A 20,065-nucleotide genomic window follows, 5' to 3' on the forward strand; every position below is an offset into this window, starting at 1 on the left:
ATAGACAGCGAGAGCGGTAGAAGTCCACACAGGGCAAGCACAAGTCGGCCGAAGCAGCCACCGACCCTCACTATTACCAACTCCATCCGCATCACCCGTTAGCCACCGCTCTGTCTGTCGACCTGCCTCTCTCCACCTCCTCTGCGTGCCGTCAATGCAGGAGCCAAAAGTCGAATGGCGAGGGGTGATGATGACGGGGTCGCGTTACCACCGCTATCGCGGGTGGGGCCCGTCATTGCCACCCCCCTCGCCTGTCCCATCGAGCGTGCAGCTACGCCACGCACACACAGCGCCAAGCAGAGAGAAGCGGTAACGCAAGCCGTGCGTAGATCAGCAGTCCTCTCAGGAAGAGCTCAGTTGCGTAATCAGCAGCAGCGCCGTCGCCATGATGAACTGTATTCCCTCCGTGGCGCAAACTGCATGGAGCACCGCGCTGGGTCGGCTCCTCGTTGATGTCATGCTCGGATGCGCCTCGCCGTCCCTACTTTTCCAGCTCGTGTGGTGCCACGCCGTGTGCTGTGGAGCCTTCAATACGGCCATAGTACACCTCGCCAGCCCCATCGCCGGGCTCACTAGCCATCGATGGTGCTATGTGTGCTGATGTGTCTGACGTGGACGTCGACACCGCGGTGCTGGTGGTGATGTGGGGCAGGAGCGCCGGGTCTGCGTACACGGCTGTCGGCGGGACATGGCATGGGTGGACGTGCGCCCCGGAAGTATCGTCCCGGTCGCTGATGGGAGACGTCGCATCCATGTCCTCCATGTTGGCACCGCTCGACGTCTGGGAGTCGCCGGTCTCTATCTCGCTCTCCGCGGCCATCGGCAGCGGCGGCACAACGGCCGAGCGCCCTCCTGCGTTGGTGCCATTCGCCGCTGCCGATGGCGTGGAGTAGGCAGGTGACATCTTTGGTGTTGTATGCGGCGAGGAGCGGTGAGTCACTGTGTCTGTGGTGTGCAGCGTCTCGCAGGCGGCGCAGCGCGTGGCGGACGGGGCGTTGAGATAGGTGCAAACGCGGCACGGCCACACCTCGGGAGCCGAGCTCAGCTGCAGCGGCTTCACAGGCCGGTCACCAGAGGAGCTTGTGAAGCCGGCGCACTCCTTGGGGCTGATGGGAATTATGTCGCTCTTCTCCACGTCACGGAAGCGCACGCGTCGATTCTGCACGTTGAGGCATCGCATCAAACTCTTGTGTGTCCGGAGCTCGAAGGAGGAGACCAGCGCCGACAGCCGAAGCAACTCGCGATCATCCACGAAGAGACGTGAGTACTCGAGCAGCGTCAGGCGGGCGAGTCGCTGAGCTTTTTGGTGCGCCTCACCTTCGCCGCGCTTCATGGCTAGGTGAATGATGCGGTCTTGTATGTCGTAGTCCCTCGCCAGGGCTAAGTGGAAGGCGTAGTTGCACAGCGACACCAGCTGCTCCAGCAGCAGCAGGCCTCCGTAGGCCCTCCCTGGCTGATTATATTCGAGATAGAGTCGAATGGTTGACAGGATCAGTTCTGGGTGCCCGTCCGCGATAGTCACGCACTCGGTCAGAAACTGCGAAAACTCCGGCTGCTCTCTCCTGAGCACGCACTCGGCCACAACGCGGCTGGCCCTGTACTTCAGCTTCACATCGGATACCACGGTGCGCAGGTAGTTCATTCTGCACCACTCCTAGTCCCGTACAACCTTTTCTTTGCGTGCTCGTGTGCGTGTGCGTCTCTCTGGACGTCTGTGAGGAGTTCCTGGCCTCACGGCACTCGTCGGCGCGATGCCTTTCAAGAAAGCAGCGGCGTCCTCGAGTGCGCGCACACGCACAGAAAGCTCGGCCAGCTGAAAATGACAGGAAGGGGGGAGGCACAGCCGCACGCACGCACGCATACTACAGCAACGGACAACGTGTTTGGGCACAACGGTGTCCGACCGAATGATGCATATACAAGCGCACAGCGGTAAGAGGAAAGGACGTTACAAGATGAGCACAAGCCAGCTGATGGGTTGGAGTCGCGCAGCCGTTCGAGGAGGCAAGAGAAGCACGCGCTCCGGTCGGGGGGCGGATGGACCCGTGAGCTCTTCACAGAAGAAACGGAAGAAAATGAGCGTTTTAAAAGAAGCTGAAAAGCGGAGTGGATGTCGTGAGGCTGCGCACACGGCAACAGAGAGGTGGAGCAACGGGAAGTGGCCGCCGTGATGCGTCCTACACCTCTGCCAGTGCCTGCCCGTGTGTGTGTGGGTGTGGGTGTGTGTGTGTGTGTGTGCCCAAGTGCACCTGCCTTCTCGCGCTCCCAGGGAGGCAAGGGCGGGGCAGTAGAAGTGTGCGATAGTGTACGGATTGAGAAAGCAAGAAAGGCAGCAGAAGCAGCGCAAAGAAATGGAGAGGATGAAGGCAGAGCGACGCACACGGAGGGGGGCGAGGGACAGTCGTCGAAAGACCGTGCGCGTGCCTCTCTGCCACACACCAAAGTCGGTCCCACGGCGAGAAGCAGTGACAGTTGTGGCACAGACAATCGGCGCCGTCCCTGCTTCCACCCGTTCCACGTCGGCTTAGGAGGGAGGCTATGTAATGATGGGGCGATTTTGTTCGTATCCAAGGGATGGGTGCACCCAGAGAGAAGTGTATGTGTGTGTGTGTGGTGGGGGGGGGGGATCTGTGCTGCGAGCACTACTCCCTCTTGAGCAAGCGCCGCCGTTAGGCTCCCAAGCTTTCGCTAGAAGCACTGGGAAGTGGGGCTCCTGGCAATGGACACGCACTCTTGTCGCTGTGCACGGCACGAAACGCGGTAGGATGTCTTGGAGAGAAAGAGAGGAGGTGGGGAACAATCCCGGCAGTGTTACCTGGCCCGTAGGTGCGAGCGATGTGGGAAAGTGTAACGAAGGGAGAGTGTTGGCGTGAGTCGGTTGCAGAGGCGCGCCAACGGGGGTGCGAGACAGAGAGCCGCCAAGAATCGGTTTCCGAAAGGGATGGCAGTCGGGGACGGCGTCGATTGAAAAGTGCGGGGGGTCGTGGTGGCAGGTGTTCGGCAAGAAGTCGCGTGCGCTGTGAGATGAAAAATGACGGGCACATATCACAGTGCGCCAGAGGAGACCGTCCCGCCAACTTTCCGCCTCCAAAGCAGAGGGCAGCGCAGGCGTCACAGCAGGAGGACTACCGCCGCACGTGCTCACTCTTCCTCATGCGCACGCTCCGACGGACGCTGCGTTGAAGGCGTCGCATCGAGGACGTGACGTACAACGCTAGATGTGCATGCTTTTCTTTGCGTCAACGAACTCGGTCGCATCATGGCACACCTGTAAGTGAGAGAGGAAGGGAGGTGGGGCTATGTGATTGCCCAAAGCAAACGGAGCGAAGGTCTCACCGCTGCCTTGCAATGCCCCTTCCTCGCCCCCGCCCCCGCCTCCGGACAATATTGGAGAAGTAGAGGGGGTACATCGCCAAGCAGATCCTCCCCGAGCCCCCCCCCCTGCCTCATGCCCGAGGCGGTGCAGGGTTGCACGGTGACACGGTCACACACACGCACACACACACACTTACATACAACCAGACAACCACAGGAACAACAAAGACATCGACTGCGCCTCACGGAGCTTTGCGCGCAAATTCGTACGGCAGCGGGTGCGTCACGTAGGCGGGGGCCGCGACGGAGGTGAGGGACTGCGTGTGGGTTGGTTTCGCTGTCGCCTCGGGGTGCAGGTATTCGGTGTAGCGTCGAGTGCTCACGTCGTACGCAGTCATGACCAACGCCATCGGCACCGCGTTCAGAATCGGCTTACCCCGGAAGAAGCCGTCGTACAGCTTCGTGATGCCGTGGCGCCGGCGCAAATCGAGAAAGAGCGAGCGATAATTCTGCGGTCGCCCGCGAGTGGTGGAGTTGATGATGTGCAGCTGCTGTCGCAGAGACTGCACCGGATACTGGGCCACCATGCCGAGGAACGTGGCGAGGTGGCAGTAAAGAAACAGCACCATGGAATGGCGATACACACCATCGTAGCGCAGCCAGTTGTAGAGACCGAGCTGAAGGGCGAACTGCAGCGAGCAACCCAGCAGCGCGACGGTGAAACCGCGATACACACCGAGCAGCACCTGCGGCCGCTCTCGCAGCGCCGTCATGAGGACGTCCGCGGCGCCGCTAAACTGGCGTGGTCCCGTTGGGACCTCTGCCGTTGCACGCAACACGTCGTAAGGATGGCGTACCGTAGCGTACAGCACACCTGTCATGGCGCCAGCGGCAAAGCCACGGCGGCGGTTGTCCCACTGCGCCGTGACCGGCGCCGTCTCCAAACAGTGTCGCAGCACGGCAAAGGTGGAGAGCAGAAAGCCGTAGTGCGCCGCCAGCCACACGAAGGAGCGGCCCTGCCACCATCGTGTGTGGAACAGCACCCGGAAGAACTGGGCTCGCTTATCGGACATGTAAATGCGGCTGGACTCGCCGGGGACGTCGCTAAGAAAGTAAAAGCGGCCCAGCTTCTCAATCGGCACCGTCACGAACGCGCAGGCCGCGGAGCAGCCCACGATGACGGCGCCGTGCTGGTGCATCGTGAGTTGCGTCTCCGAGTACCCTTGGCGGTGGGCGATGGGCTGCTGGTACGGGGTGTTGGTGCGGTAGCCGAAGGTGCTGCGGTAGCCCCTCGAGCTATCGAAGCTCATTGTGAAACAGCCCAACTGTAGTAATACCGTTGCATCGCTGTACGGGTGTGTGCCCGCTGTGTGTGCGTCTTCTCGCCACCCACGCGCAACTCTGCCCGAGAGGTCAGCGTGCAAGCATACGCATCAAGGCACACGTCCAGAGAAGCAGAGGGAAAGTCGAGAGAAGCACAGGGGAGGAGGTGAATGAAGGCAGGGGGACATCGATGCAACGCAACGTACACGCACCCAGCGATAACGTTAACGCGCTCCAGAGAGACAGAACCCGGATGGGCTGAATCAAGTCCACGCATGCGCACATGCACGTGATCTGAGTGCGACAGGAGAGAACGCGTAACAAGGTGGAAAAGAGACCAGCACCTCCAAGCGCGCGTAGGCGCCAGTCGCGGCTCGATGTGCGTGAGCGATCACTGCCGCGTGCGCCTCGTCCGTCATTTTTCCCCATGCCATTCGGATCTACAGAGTCGCATAACGCTCCCATGACAAAGCTCGCTCTGTCTTCAACGAACTTGGAAGACGAAATACTGGGACGCAGGCCAGCGCCGTGGCCTCCACGAGCGAGCACAAGGCCCAGTACTGCAAGCACGCACACCTACATCGAAAAGAAGGCTTTGCCCATAACAGCAGAAGAAGCACTGCGTCTACTCTATAAGCACGTATGCGAAATCTTGTCGGGAGTCATGGGAGAGATGCGGACAAGGACAGCAGGCGTCACGCCAGGCCACCATCACCACCACACACACACACACACACCTCTCGCTCTCCTCGTGGATGCAGTAGAGAGGACGGAAGACAGAGTGGCGGGTGGGGAGCGGGAAGGGAAAAAAATGAGAAACGAGTCGAAGGGGATGGACACGACGGCAGTGCAGCTGCGCACCAAAAATGCCAGCAAGAGGAACAACTCGCAGTACATCAACGCCGTCTCGGCGCATCACAGAAAGTGGCTGAACTTCTCCATGCAGGAACGGCTAATCTCGTCTCCGCGACGGCGAAAGACCTCCTCGAGGTAGCTCACCACGTCGAGCTCCACCTCAGCCGACGGACGATCCAAGCGCCGCCCAGACGTGACCAAGTACGGGGCGACCATGTAGTGCGACATCGACGTAGTCGCGGGATCGCCATGCACAGGAAGGAGCCCCAGCACCTCCACCAGCCCTTGCAGCTCTTCCTCCGTCAGCGTGCCCACGAGCGGGGCTGCCAGCTCGGCATGCGCCGTCGGCATCACGTGAGGATCATCGGCCAATGTTGTGGAGTACGTTGCGTACCATGCATCCATGGCTAAGGCAACCAGCTCCTCCTGCACCTGTGCAACAGGGTCCAACACGAGCTCGTCCTCGCCTCCGGCCATACGCTCGTCATCGGGCTGAGAAATGGCACTGTGTTGATCCGACTGCATGCTTCCGCTGTCGCGACCCGCGACCGGCACGACGCTTTCCGGAGCAATGCCGCCGCTGCCCACCTCAAGGGCTAGGAACGACGGGTAGAACGGGTTCTCTCGCTCCACTGACGTCTTCTGCTCGCCGCGCCACCGCGTCGGACGCACTTGCGGCCCGGCGCCATGCCTCCTACCGCGGAGGCCAAGCGCCTTCGCCTGTCGCTTGTGGGACGCGTTCAGCGTGAGCGCGAACTCAAAGTCATGCGTCATTTCGAACAGCTCCGCGTCGAGCGCGAGAAGCTGCCGCTGCCGGTGACGGCGTGTCTGCAGCCGCGTCAGCGTGCTGACGCCGTCGTTGAGCACCTCTGTCCGCATGTTCAGGCATACGGGCACGCGCAGCAGCGTCGGGTTCATGGCGTCGGGTGCGACACGGATGCAGCTGCTCCACAGCACCCACATGCGACTCTGATCGTCCGTCTTCACGTACAGGATGAGTCGCGAGATGCGCTTTTTCTCTGTGGCGTAGAAGTGGTCTGCGATGCTCTCGCACAGCTGCGTCACCTGTCTCTTGGTTTCGTCGGCGACAAGGGTCTCATCACTGAGGTACGGCGCTCCATCAAACGTTGCAGCGCGATTTGCCAGCGGCACGACGTGATCCGTCAGCCGGGAGCGGTTTGTGCGGCGGTAAACGGTCGTGATGTATGGGGTCCAGATCACCTGCAGCTGGAAGTTGCGCCGACTGAACCCCTCGCCTTTGGGGATGACGAACTTCTGCAGCACACCGTCCGGCTTGCGTTTCTGGTCAAACAGAAAGCAGCGCAGAGCGTCGGCCGTGAAAAACTCCACGTACGTGAGCTGCTGATTGGCATAGGTGTGCGCCTTCAGCTGCTGCGGCGTGAGCACCTCCTTCCAAGCCTCCTCCACGTCGACGCTCGTGTGGAAGAACTGAGCAACGATGTCGCAGCCCTTCACGGACTCGGAAAAGTGCGCGTACATGGTCTGCGCATCCAGCATCGACGCTGGTCGCTTCACGATCTCGCTGTTCTTGCGATCGTAGGCGTACCACGCGCGGGGGAAGTTGTGGTTGAACACGACCGTATCTGGCAAGAGCACCGTGGACATGGAGTGCTCCCGGCCCTTGACATTCTTGTTCAGGTACTGATAGAGATGCACGCACAGGCCGTCACCCTCCACCGGATGCTGCTTCACCCAGTCCTTTGTGCAAGTGACACGAATGCCGGACGGAGACTCGAAGCCGTCCTCGCACCGCGGCGCGCCCGGCGGGATCGGCGCCAACTCTGGCTTCATGCCACGGCGACACGCTCTCGGCTCGTGTGTGTGTGTGTGTGTGTGTGTACGTGTGTATGTGCGCGCAAGGGATGGCCCTTGACAGCTAACAGAGGAGTGGGCACTCCAGAGTACATGCGCAGAGGATCAGCACGGCGAAGACACACAGAGAGCGTAGGAGGAGGAAGGGCGAGTAGGAGAGGCGGGCTGTGTTCCGTCCGGTGCGTGGGAGGTTTGTCGTACAGGCAAGAGAGAGAGTCGCGGCCGTGGCAGGAGATGTAGCCGCCGCGTTGCTGCAGCTGCCTGCTCTGCTGCGGGGATGAGATCCAGGGGGCGCAAGAGCCGGTCTCACGCGGTGCCTTGACGGGTTACGCCGTGAAGAGGGGGAGGATGTTTGGCGGTGGTGGTAGGGAGGAGCGATGTGCTCGCAACGCACTCGTCGAGTGTCGCGCCCATGAGAGACCAGAGTGAGGGAGGGGCCAGACCCACAATGGAGCTTGGTCTCCCACTCACGCCCGCTCAGCGCGGTGCTGCAATTTGGCGTCGGCATTATAAACAGAAGAGAAACGCAAATGTAGAGGGGGTCACGCATACAGAGACATGAAAACCACACACACACACGTGCGCACAGGGAGAGAAACGTGCCGCTCCACGAGATGGACGCACACGCCCGCAACACAAGGAAACACACCGAAGAAAAGCGCTGAAAGCAACGTTTGTATGCGCGAGAGAGAGCACTAATAAGAAAGAAAAGCTCAAGGAGGCACCGAAAAACTGTGCGCCCTGCCCACTCAGTGCCACACGCACAGGCACTCCACCACGCAGCGGCTCACCACGGGGCACAACACGAAATGAGCACGTACACAGTAAGCGTACGCCATTGCCGCTCCGCCTACCGCTCCATGGACTTGCGCACGGCCTCTAGCACTTCGCTGGCAGTGGGGGCATCGTCATCGCCGTCCTCGTCATCCTCGTCACCTTCGGTCGCCACCGCCGCCGCCATGTCAAACGTGTTTACGTCCCTTTCGTCGTCCTCCGGCACGGCCTTTACCATCTTCTCGAGTACAGGTGAACCCATCACGGACACTGGCGGGGTCTGCGGGGTATCGCGGAACAACGACTTCGTATCGGGCACGTACCAGCTCGTCTCAGCACCTTTGGCCATGAGATGGTCCAGCACGCTCTCGAAGGTGCCCTCGCTCTTGAGCTGCTGGTACTTGCGGTAGAGACGCAGTGACGTGCGGGCGTCCTCGATTGAGTCGTGCTCGTCCTCCTGCACGCTCTCGCCGAGCACGTGGTATGCCAAGAAGCGCAGCGAGAGGTACCGGGACCCGGGCTTGTGGAATATCTCGAGTGTGTCGATGATCTGCTTGCGCGGCACGACGATGTTGCACACGCGGAAGTCTTGAGCGAGGCCGTGGCCAACAAAGACAACGCCACCGTCGACCAGCGCGCGCAACTTCAGGTACGTCGACTTGAGCGACGTTAGGCTCTTGGACGACTCAAGTGGGTCGAGGTCACCGGGGTGGATGCCGCTGTACTGCGTCACGTAGTCCTCGATCTCCTCGGGAATGTGCACGTAGTCGTCCACGATGGTGCGTTCATCGCCGTCCTTGCTGCTCAGGATGCAGCTCACACGGGCTAGGCCCATGTGCGGCTTGCGCTGCGACACGTAGAACATCTCGTTGCCCTCGTCTCGGCTCGCCCATTTGAGCACCACGTACTCTGCGTCGATGGCGATGAGGTCGCCAGCTCTGATCTCCGTGTACGAGGACAACGGCGATCGGAAGGCCTGCTTCGCCGGGTCTCGCAGCAGCGGACGCGACAGCACGTCGTTTGTCAGCAGGGGGCCAAGTAGATGCCACAAGTTCGGGGTGCGCGAGTCGTCCAGGCGGGCGTACGGCGGCGTGGTAAGGTTGTCAAGGGCGTAGAAGGTGACCACGGCCGAGTAGGAGCGCAGCGCGGGCACCAGGCGCTCCAGCTCTTGCATCTTCATCGGCGCCGTCACGCGGTAGTCGTTCACGAGTGAAAAACTGTCATCCTTGATGCGCTGCTGGCTGACGAAGTTGCCCGTGTCCTCCACGTCGTCGGCGAGGTGCACGATATTGCTGTTCAGCACGTAATTGTAGTCCTCCTTGCCCGCACGCGAAATCTTGAGGCTCGTTGGCGGCTTCAGGTTGCTGTGCTCCGGGTTCAGGAGGAGGACGATGATGGGTGGAAGCCGTTTAATCTGCACCTGGTCTTTATACCCCTCCAGCTGCTTCAGCAGGTGCTGCAGCCCCTCATCCACCTTGAGCGCGGAGCCGGGCACCTCCCAGTAGAAACGCGGTTCAATGTGCACGCGGCCGTTTGACGTGAACTCGGTGCCAAAGAGAGCTGCGATGGCGCCATCGTACTCGGGCGGTGCTTCGTAGTTCATGAAGGGGTAGGCCTTCTGGTCTTGCAGATCCTTGTGCAGTGTCTCCAGCACCAGCCGCTGCCCCAGGTGCATCTTCGCCACCGCATCATCGCGGTTCTTTGGCCGCTGAAACACGTCTGTATTGGCGAAAGCACGGATCTGCCGCAACGTCCGAATGAAGTGCGCCACCGGCACAATCGGCGGCAGCGCCTCGCCCTTCATCCCCATCACACTCGCGGATGTGGTCAACATGTTGGCGAAGATGAAGGCGATCTCGCACGTCATGCAGAACTCCCGCTTGCAGATGTGCCGCAGGATGACCTTGCGGATGGGAAACTCGGGCGGCTGGCATAGATAGAGCGACTGCAGAAGCGGCGTGATCCAACACTCAGGGAAGCTGTTGTCGATGCCGATGACACGCTGTGCGATCTCGTTGTAGCTGCGCCAGTCCAGCTTGTGCTGGACGCTGTAGCAGACCTGCAAGGAGTCCTCCATCGGGCTGTACTCGCCGCCGCCACCACGCGAGGACTTGTGCTTGCGCTTCATATCTTTGCGCAGCTCGAGCAGCGCCTCTTGCGCGCAGGCTGGGTCGTCGCCGAGCTGCGTGTTGAAGGGGTACGGGTTCGGCAAGATGGAGCTGAGCTTGTCCTTCGGATCTGGCAGGCAGCTGTCTGCCCGCATCAGCCCCCACTCGTTCGGCACAATGCTGTGCGACTCGTAGTTGACGCACCGCAGCTTCTGAGGCACGGTAAGGATCATGTAGTCCTCCTCAGGCCAGTTGGAGGCGAGGGTGCCGAGGTCGACCGAGTCGTCGAAGCCGTCTGCGATGTTCGGCTCCTCCCAGCTGTGATGGTAGACTGGGTGCTTCGGCCGCACCGGCTGAACAAACGTGGACATCACGTAGTCGTCTCGCGTGGCTGGGTGGGCGAGGGCGTAGAAGGTGCCCTTGTCGTTCCCGATGGCGGCGCACATGTTGGACGGGGAGACAGCCACGGCGGTGCAGCTGCCCTCGCTCAGGGGGCTCGACGAGAACACCGGCTTCTCCTGGTCCAGCTGGATAATGTGGAAGCCTGCAGGCGACAGCAGGAAGGCGCGGTCGCTCGACAGCCCGAAGCCGTCCTGGTAGCGGCGCATCTGCGTCACATTGCCGGACGGGATGTCCTGAATCGTCGACACCGCCTCCGACATTTTGCGTACATCGAACACCTTCACAAAGGACGTCGCCGACCGCTCCGAGTATGCCGCCATCACCGTGTTGTCGAACACCTCCAGCGCCATGACGCGGTTCCGCGACGGGGTAACCTGGCCAACCAGGCTAAGATCAGACGCATTGCGCACGTACACGGCGCCAGAGGCGCTCCCGGTGGCAACCCATCGGTCGCACTGCTTCAAAGCCACCAACGTCGCCTCCATCGGAACGGTGAGCTGGTCCGTCTCTTGGTGGTTGAGGATCAGCCGCGTCAGGCCAGCGTTGCCGGTGTAGAACATCGCACCGGTGTTGTTGTTGGCCTGGAAGAGGTCAATGTAGTTCTGCACGGCGGTGGGCTGCGGAAGGCACATCATCAGGACGCCGCCGCGCTTGTACCCGCGGATTACCTCCCGGTCCGCCACCGTCACCATACGCTCGCCACCCATGTTGAGGAAGAAAATATTCGTGGCAGGGCGGCTGGAGACGGAGAACGACGAGTAGTTCACCCACGCCGGGGCCTCACCCTGGCCCTGCGACTGCAGCGAGAAGCTCATGAGCGTGCCGAAGGCGTCGCACACCCAAAGCAGCTCCACATCGGGGTCGAACTCCACCGCCGTGATGGCCCCAACAGACGCCGTGGCATCGCCGCGGAATTTCCACGGTGTGCTACCTTGCGAACTGAGACTCATGACTTTCTACTGTCGGAGCAAGGGGCACCGCTGCCAAGGAAAAGAAAGTAACAGAGGAAGGATTGAAGCTCGAAGAGCGTGCGGCAGTCGTGGTGGCAAAGGTGCAACGAGCGGCAGAGTAGTATGGGCACGTGCCGTTACCCTCCCCCTGTCCCGCTGCGCACACGCGAGGGTACGTCGTTGTGCTGTGAAGGTGTGCGCCCAGTAAACCGCCAACGCAATCAAGTCCACCTCGCACACGCGAGCAATAGAAAAATGGTCAGGTCGATCCCGCTCTTCCTGACCGATGGCACGCCGTGCGGTGTCGCGCCACGCGTGCACACCCGCCGGCAGCGATCTGTGCAGCTGCTTCCGCTCACCTCACGGCGTGGCTTTGCCTTTCTCCCTGTATGTGTAGTCCAGATGGCGATCCGAGGAAGGTACGTGGGTGGAAGGAGAGGGTGCCGTCCCTTCGTCCCTCGTGTGCGCGTGCGTCTGTGGAGTTGGTTCGGTGTCGCGCGCGGTCTTCGCCTTCCCTAAAGCTGTCGCTCGCCTCCCTTTGTGCTGGTGCCACTGTTGTGCGTTGCGCGGCGTGCACCTCGTGTGCGTCTCTGCGCGGACGAGGGTGGAAGGGCGGTGGGCGCGAAGGGGGCTAGGAGAGAGGTGGGCGCGCACGCTTTTATGGAATCTGGAAGGATGGAAATGACCGTTGTAGCGACAATAGGCCGTGGGGCATATTGTGCTTGTAGTTGGTCCGCACCCACCCACCCAACCACACACACAAGCACCAACAGCGGAAAAGTGAAGCAGCGACGGCGATGGTCAGTCGGGATGCCGAGGAATGCAGCGCACGCAGTTAGGCGCACACAGGCAGCGGCCAACGCAGCAGCAGCAATAAAGAGTAAGGGGCCCAAGAGAGAAAACGGTGCAGAGCATGAGAGTGCACAGAGGATGAGGGAGGTGCGAAATGTTGAGCGGGATGGGTGGAGCCGCAGGTGAGGCGCACACCAGCACCCGAAACAGACAGAGGATGATCTCTGACCTCATCTCCCCATCCACCCGTCTCCGCCCTCAAGGCGGGCCACTTGCCTTTGCGCTTGTCGTGCTTGTGCGGTGTCACTCCGAATCGCACTGTCCATGCCATTCCATGGGTGTGCAACCGGGACCACTCTCGGTGCGCATGTGCGTCGATGCAGTTGTGTTCTTCCCTTGTAGTCTCCTCACAATCTGCTGAGAGCGCACAGACACGTGCAGCCCACCTAGCACGAGCGAAGCAACAAAACACGAGGCGCCGGACGCCCGTCCGCTCATCCCGCCAGCCACAACCGTGAACGAGCGCGCCGCCGCATCACACACGAGACAGTGAAACGGCACCACCACCAATCACCCAACCAACCAACCCCTCCGCCCACCCGGCGCAGAGAAGTGTACACGCAAGCTCAAATAGAGGACCAACGACGAGGCTGTGAAGAGGAGCGCGGCGCACGCTCGAGTGATGGGGGAAACGAGCGAGCGAGTGCGACAGAGAGGCGACGGCGAAACGGCAGGGCACTCGAGCATGCACAGAATCAAAGGACCCGTTGTTGCCTTGCTCGCAGGCTTGAGGCAGAACCTCTGCCGTTTCGCGTTACTTTCCTTCGCACGCTACGATTCGGTGGCAGCCTTGGATGGGTCTTTCTTACGTCGAGTTACCTTGCGCGGCTTCGGTGGAGCGGATACGGCGAGGGGTGACGTCGTGCTGCCAGAGGCATCAGTGCTTATGCCGGATACCGGTACAGCAGCAGCAACAGCAGCAACTCCGACTCCATCTCCCGCGGTGGACGCCGACACAGGGGTTAGGAAGCTGCGGACAGGCGCGATGGCGCTCTTGCCGTGGTGCCGAACGGCGTGATCGTGCAGTGACTCGTAGTTGAGGAAGTGTCGCAGGCAGTCGGGGCACTCTACGGACGACTGAAGCCCCATATCTTTGAGGCTGAGGTTCTTGTGGCAAACCTGGACATGCACCTCTAGCGACGGAACATCGCGAAACTCCCGCTTGCAGGCGGGGCAGGGGTACAGGCTGGCGACGATGGTGTGCTTCGACTCCGTGTGCGCGTACAGCGCTGACGCATTTGCGAAGCCCTTCTCGCACACACTGCACCAAAATCGTGTCCGCGCCGTGAGCGGTGGCAGCGCTGAGAAGAGGGATGGCTGTGCCGTCTTCGGTTCAGCAGATCCATGCCATTGCGCCGTTCCTGAGACGACGTGTCCTCCCGGGATAGTCTTCTCGCCGGCGCAGCCCACAACTCCGTGCGCGTCACGCATGTGCGCATCAAGTCTGGCCGCATCTAGGTAGCGATAGCTACACTGCGGGCATTGAAACATGCGACTCTGCTTCTGCTCCTCGATCATCCGCTCCGTTTCGTACGCCGCATCCTCCGAAGGATGGCGGAAGCGGATGTGTGAAAAGAGGGCCGACGACGAGCGGAAGACTTTCTTTCGCTCTGGGCAGCGGTCACATACGACAAACACCTCCGCGGACGACGACGGCGACGCCGCAGCGGTCGATGATGTGGAAGCAGTGCCGGGAGGCGCTGCACGCTCTACGCCAGCGTCGCTTGCCGAGGTAAAGGCGGTGGGGTTGGTGTGCTTGCTTTCGAGGTGCTGGAGAAGATTCAGCTCCGATACAAAGACGCGGAAGCACAGTTCACACGGGAAGCGGTCCTTATCGAAGTGCAGGTCCCTCGCCACTTCCGTAGCGCTGGCCGTAGAGGAGGCGAAGACGGCGGCCTGGGACCGCCTACCCCCAGTGGAGATGGGGGCGGGATCGAACGTTTTGCTACCTACGCGCCCTACAGTGGTGCCCACCTGGTGCACCTCCGGCTTCACCGTCACGACGTTCGTGTCCTCCACGGTGCGCACGCCAGGCATGCGGCGCACCGGGTACGCTACATCCAGAAACCCCTCCGCCGCATGTGAGTTGGCAGCCGCCCCAACGAATCCTGCGCCGCCGCGCTGCTGCCGCGTCCACGAGTCCGACATCGCCACGTCACTCTCTGCCGCTGGCGCCCTTGGAGCGGGTGAGTCTGTGCCCTTGTTGAGTGCCGATTTGGGCGAGACCGTGAAAGGCTGAGGAACAAGCGACTCCACAACGTCAAAGTCGAGCTTCGGGTGATCCTTGGCAACGTGGAGAAGGAAGGCGTCACGGCTCGAAAAGGCGACGCTCCTGACAGTGCACCAGTTGCATGTGTAGGTCCCAGTCTCGGAGACGGTCGGCAAGAATGGCCGCAGTGCGTCGTGCGCACTCAGAGGAGTGGAAAGCGAAAGTAAATCTGGCACCATCGCCTCAGAGTTCGCGGCGTCTGCGACACCCGCAGTTCCTTGTGCCAAGGAAGCGCTACACATGGTCGCCGCGCCTTCGAGGGGAGCGCCGGTCACCCGTTTGTACAGGGCCAGCCGTGCATTGCACAGGCGCATCCAGTATGCCGGGTCCTGCTCCTTGTGCGTCGAGAGTATGTGGTGCAGCATCTGTCCCATGTGCACGACCCGGGTACACATTGGACATGCGGCGTAGGCCAGAGCGCTGTGCGACATAGAGGATGGGGGTTCAAAGTGCAGCGACTTGCCTGCCAACTGGGGGCTCGCCGATGAACCTGCCAAACCTGACGCGCACCGAAGTGAAGTGCGTAGAGCTGCAGTGGTAAGTCCGCTACATGCACCAGCTACAGAGACTAACACAAGTGGCGACGTCACGCACGAGGAGGACGACCGACAAGTTGTGGAGACAGCACGGGACAGTGCGCTGCATGTACAGCAGCCACGGGCAGAGTGTTGTGGGGCCTCGACAGTAGCGAACATCGTCTGTAAGAGACCGCAACAGTGGTCGCTGAGCCGACGCCATCTCACTCTTCGCAGCATCGTTCCCTTTTTTTCCGCACACGCGACCGTTGGCAAGTTCGCTGCGTCGCGGAGAGCAGTGAAGATGGAAAGTGCGGTGGGGGTTGGGGGGCCAATAAGCCCTGTGACACGCCTCCGCCGAGTCTCGCGTTCACTGGCGTGCGCAGAGCAACAGCTTCGAGGCCTACACAGGGCACAGAGCGGCAAAGGTCCTCAGTGCGTGCGTGCGCGCGCGAGCGAAGGCTGCCGCCTTTCGGTGGGCCAAGAGTGGTACAGCGTTGAGCACGGGCGGCACAACACACAGCGCTCTTCGCTTTCTTCCTTGGTCGGCGGCGAATGGCAGCCTGCGAAAGAACTGCGCCACTTCTGTGCACAACCTTCTGCGACGGCGCTGGTGAGGGGCGGTGCAAGAAGGGCGTGGGGACACCTCCACACGGGCTCCGCGTCTGTGCGAGTCTGACTGCTGCAACAGAGAAAACAGGTATGTGCGTCAAGAGAGAGGTGCGCAGGCACGCGTTGCAGCCATCGCCGTCGCCAACGCCCCCCCCGCGGCAACGACAACGTCCGGGTCGAGAAGCCAAGAAAGAGGAAAAGGCGTGAGAGAGGCGCATACAGGAGCAAGTCGCAGGCGCTCACAACACGGTGCATCCTCAGGGGATGCGGGCCACGCCACGTACACGCAAATGGACGCGGAGAAGGGCGTGTGTGTGCCAGTCCACACGCACGCATGTCTGTTCAAGCACACGGTGACCGCTGTGGAGGAGGGAGGGTGACCGACAACAACGTATGGCGGCAGTGACTCTTGTTTTTTCTACCATCCGGCAGAAACAGATGAACGCGCACACACACAGAGCGAGGCAGAGAGAGCAACGCTCGAATAGTAAAGGAGAGCCGTGAAACCACGCAAGATGTGCTGCGGTACTTCAGCGGCACCGCTCCTGCTCGTACCCATGGGTATGCGTAAGTCGTCTTGTGGTGCGAGAGGAGAGTAGAAGTGCTGTGTCTCGCTTGTGCATGCATGGGAGTATGCCCACGCGTGCAAGCGTCATGAGTGAGACCAGAGTGCCATCGTTGCAGAACAACGAGAGGGGGATGAGGAGGGGCCGATGAGCTCTGCAGCACTTGCGGGACAACAACAGGGTCGAAGAAGAAAGAAAACTGTCCCCCCACACACCACCACCACCACCACACCCCACACCCAGACACACGTAGTAGCAGACACTGCATGGAAAACAGAGAGAACGAGAGCGACGGCCCCTCGTAAAGCGGTACAGAGAAGCGCGAGGAAACGGCAACGAGGACAAGAATGTCCGTGGGGTGGGGGAGGGGGGGGGGGCAACACGCAATAAGCAATCAGCTGTTGATCGAGGGGAGGGGGGGGGCAATGAAACGAGTAAAGTGGCAGCAGCTGCATGGGCGGACAACGTCGGCCGCTCGTCGAGAAAAGAGTGCGAGGGGGGTGGGGGCGGGCGACGAAGGTGGGCACGTGCAGCAGCAGCAGCAGCATCAATCCAGATACTCCCACGAGTCCGTGTCGAGCACGTCCTCACCATCATTCCCCTCTGCTGTAGCAGCGGTGGCGGTACCTACCTCACCTTCCTTGAGCCTCTTTCGAGATACCCGCAACGTACGTCGGTGTGCTAGTGGGGCCGTTTCGGAAATTAACGCGCCGCCAATCCCACAACTATCGCCCCTCTGCAGCGGGGACACAAAGGTGCCATCGGTGTGCCCCGGTCGCGCACGCCCGAGCTGATCGCAGTCGCGCTGCGTCTGCTGCGCTTCGACGTGCATAAATCTGTTAGAGAGATGCACCTCCAGCGCGGCCCACTCATCGCGTGTTGTAACGGCGAAGGCGAGAAACAGCGACGTGTCCACGCGTGACCAATGTACACAGCGCACATCGGCGACGGATGGCGTGACAGAGACCGCGGCGGACGGCCCTTCATTCAGCAGCGCGGCAGCGGTTCGCTGGTGCGGGTCGAGGTAGAAGAGCTGTGTTTGGTTGTGAGCAAAGAAGTAGTAGCTCCGTCCCGGTACTCCGCCAACAACCCCCAGACACTGCGGCTGCTCCATAAGCTTCTCTATCTGGAGGTAGCTCTCCTGCGTCAGCTGTGCCGCAGCACTCACGCGCACGGAGGCCAAGACGAGCACCACATCCGCCCCCTGCTTGAAGGTGTGCTGCACCTCATCGGCGTAGATGCACCCGTTTGTGGATGTCACCACCATCACGCGCGTCTGCAGCTGCTCCGTCTTGACGGCACCCTGCATCGTCCGCTTGATGGCCTCGCAGCCCTGCGATGGGCTCCAGTACTCCGCCTTGAACGCCCGCCGATTCCATACACTTCGGATCATGTTGTGGATCGAGAACGGCGCCGTCTCGGCGCTGTGGTCGAAGAAGAGAGAAAGTTTTCGATCCGCTGGACGGCCGTGAACCCACAAGAAATGAGCCAGCAGCATCTGCGAGGTGCGCAGAAGGCAGCCCCAGCCCTGGTCTGTCTCGATCAGGCGCGTGACGGCCGGGATCGCCTCGAAGCCGTCCCGGTACGTGAAGATGAGGAATGTGTCGGCGAGTGCCTTCTCTAACTCCTCTCGCGATTCTACGGCAGCGCCAGACCTGCCGACGACTTGGAGTGGAAAGACCGCCTCCGTGGGGAAGAAGGCGCTCCATAAGTCTTGCACGTAGCGGAGCATTAATGTATGCTGGGGCAGGGAGGGGGGAGGCAGTCAGGTCGAGTGTAGGCAGCAGCAGGGGAGAGGGGGAGGACATAACACCTGGCAGAGTCGATGTGCTGCTGTACCGCCCAGAAACAAGCACAATGATTGGATAGGCCACACACGGCGAGGAGTCGCCCTCTCTCTCTCGAACTCCGTCGCCTTCGTGCTGCCGCGCAGTGGCCGAGCACGCGGCCGCTGGTGGGCCTCAACAACGAGCCCAATGACTCCCCTCGGCTTCTGCTCGGCTGTTGGACAGCTGCACTGGGACAGGTGCAGTAACGTGGGCACGGTGAGAGGCTAAGAAAGGAATGTGGCAAGAGGGAGGGGGGTCAGAGGAGGAGCAGCCTGAGTTTCAGCACATAGTCGCCCTTGGGACAAGAAGGGGTGGCAGAACAACGCGTCGTGTGTGACGCGCGTCGGGGGGTGGCAAGTGGTTTGCGCGTGCCGCAGACACGCTAAAGATAGAGAGAGCGGAGGTGCAGAGGAGGACGTGGAGATGGAAAGTTCGGGCAGAGCAGAAAGGGCTCACAAGTTCTACAGAAGAGGTAAGGGTGCGGAGCCGTCAACATCGAGAGAGATCACAGGCTCCCTCGACCCCCCTCCTCTGCGGCAGTCGCTGCACGACTGTGCAGCACCTAAGCTGAATCTATGCACACCCATGCAGAGATCTTGCTTGCGATGCACAGACACGTCGCAGCGCACACTCACGGGATTCCGCTTTGTTCGCCCAGCATTTCCCTCGTCGTCGTGTTTTCGTAGAGGTTATCCGAGTCTGTCAGCCGCCGGTGATGTGCTCCAAACCCCTCGTGCAACAGACACGCCGCCCAAAAAGCACGTGCGAGCACAGCGCGGCGGCAATCAGCGAGGGAGGAGGGCGAAGGAAGCCAGACAAGGCAAGAGAGCACTCATCTGTGCTCGTCTCTGTGCGCACATGGAAGCTGATGAGGATGTGAAGCCCTCAAGAACAACACTCACTGCCCTCGCACCTCGTGGTGGCGTGGAGGAATTGGGGGAGGAAACCAGGGGAGCAGAGGCTCGTGACGCACGCACACTCCACCTCTCTCATAAGTGCTACCTCCCCCGCGACAGGCGCGTGCGTGTGTTCGCATGTGAATGACGTGCCCCCCCCCTCCTCCAGACACACACACATTGCACCCCACCACCCACGCTACCGGGGCACACCTTTCCATCCCTCTACTCTTTTGGGCTAAAGAGGAACTCCATCTGATGGCGGTGGCGAGGGAAGAACTGCCCTGTCAGGCGAGAGCCCGTGCGATGTGTATTGACGTACGAAGTGTGCCAGCGCCGCGTCGGCACCCGAATGTCGCGTCCGAGCGCGCACGATAGACACCACGCGCGTCCGTCCTTCGAGTAGAACTGGTTGTGTATAATGCGGTACTTGCAGTTCCAGCACTTGAAGCACTTCACATGGAAAAAGTACCCCTGCGTCGTCGGCACCCGTGCATTGCCAGACGGGACCCACACGTAGGTGTTGATGTCGTCCCCATCGATCGGTTTATCGCAGTTAAAGCAGCACGCACCGTCGGGCACGACCATTGGCTGGTCAACGTCCTCGGTGTAGGCGGGGAAGTGCGGGCGTGATCTAGCCTCTTCATGCGGGACGGCGGTGAGGTGGCGCGCCTTGGACTGCATCCACCAGCGACGGCTGTGCTGCGTGCGTACCTTGTGTCCCGATGCCGGCTTGCCGTGCATGGCACGACATGGAACGGTGAGTGTAGCGGTTGATGCCGCCATGATGATGGCGGCACTGCTGCGAGGCAGGCCGAGCTGCCTCACGAGATTCATTTTGTTGGCAGGGCAAGGAATGCGCTGGTAGAAAAAGACGGGGGCGCACTCGCGCCAACCCCGCGGGAGCGTAAAAAGAGCCCTCACACGCTCAACGCCAACGACACGAACACCAAAACACAGGCAGCC

The 20,065-nt window shown here is 61.1% G+C and overlaps 7 protein-coding genes across 7 annotated transcripts; all 7 read right to left on the reverse strand.

The window, feature by feature from the left end:
• Positions 1 to 481: 481 nt before the first annotated feature.
• Positions 482 to 1,642, reverse strand: LMXM_29_0220 (conserved hypothetical protein; the record flags this gene model as incomplete). Its single annotated transcript, XM_003877119.1, has 1 exon — positions 482 to 1,642. The coding sequence occupies one exon, from the start codon at positions 1,640 to 1,642 to the stop codon at positions 482 to 484; it is 1,161 nt and encodes a 386-aa protein (XP_003877168.1).
• A 1,915-nt stretch (positions 1,643 to 3,557) lies between these two features.
• Positions 3,558 to 4,625, reverse strand: LMXM_29_0230 (conserved hypothetical protein; the record flags this gene model as incomplete). Its single annotated transcript, XM_003877120.1, has 1 exon — positions 3,558 to 4,625. The coding sequence occupies one exon, from the start codon at positions 4,623 to 4,625 to the stop codon at positions 3,558 to 3,560; it is 1,068 nt and encodes a 355-aa protein (XP_003877169.1).
• Positions 4,626 to 5,553: 928 nt separating this feature from the next.
• On the reverse strand, positions 5,554 to 7,305 carry LMXM_29_0240 (conserved hypothetical protein; the record flags this gene model as incomplete). Its single annotated transcript, XM_003877121.1, has 1 exon — positions 5,554 to 7,305. The coding sequence occupies one exon, from the start codon at positions 7,303 to 7,305 to the stop codon at positions 5,554 to 5,556; it is 1,752 nt and encodes a 583-aa protein (XP_003877170.1).
• An 871-nt stretch (positions 7,306 to 8,176) lies between these two features.
• LMXM_29_0250 (cysteine peptidase, Clan CA, family C19,putative) lies at positions 8,177 to 11,560 on the reverse strand (the record flags this gene model as incomplete). Its single annotated transcript, XM_003877122.1, has 1 exon — positions 8,177 to 11,560. One exon carries the CDS (start codon positions 11,558 to 11,560, stop codon positions 8,177 to 8,179), a length of 3,384 nt encoding a protein of 1,127 aa, XP_003877171.1.
• Positions 11,561 to 13,183: 1,623 nt separating this feature from the next.
• Positions 13,184 to 15,112, reverse strand: LMXM_29_0260 (putative Zn finger protein; the record flags this gene model as incomplete). Its single annotated transcript, XM_003877123.1, has 1 exon — positions 13,184 to 15,112. The coding sequence occupies one exon, from the start codon at positions 15,110 to 15,112 to the stop codon at positions 13,184 to 13,186; it is 1,929 nt and encodes a 642-aa protein (XP_003877172.1).
• A 1,809-nt stretch (positions 15,113 to 16,921) lies between these two features.
• On the reverse strand, positions 16,922 to 18,106 carry LMXM_29_0270 (cysteine peptidase, Clan CA, family C54,putative; the record flags this gene model as incomplete). The annotated part of the gene is made up of 1 exon (XM_003877124.1): positions 16,922 to 18,106. The coding sequence occupies one exon, from the start codon at positions 18,104 to 18,106 to the stop codon at positions 16,922 to 16,924; it is 1,185 nt and encodes a 394-aa protein (XP_003877173.1).
• Positions 18,107 to 19,324: 1,218 nt separating this feature from the next.
• Positions 19,325 to 19,936, reverse strand: LMXM_29_0280 (conserved hypothetical protein; the record flags this gene model as incomplete). The annotated part of the gene is made up of 1 exon (XM_003877125.1): positions 19,325 to 19,936. One exon carries the CDS (start codon positions 19,934 to 19,936, stop codon positions 19,325 to 19,327), a length of 612 nt encoding a protein of 203 aa, XP_003877174.1.
• Positions 19,937 to 20,065: the final 129 nt, after the last annotated feature.

Source organism: Leishmania mexicana, chromosome 29, assembly GCF_000234665.1.
Source record: "Leishmania mexicana MHOM/GT/2001/U1103 complete genome, chromosome 29".
NCBI lineage: Eukaryota > Euglenozoa > Kinetoplastea > Trypanosomatida > Trypanosomatidae > Leishmania > Leishmania mexicana.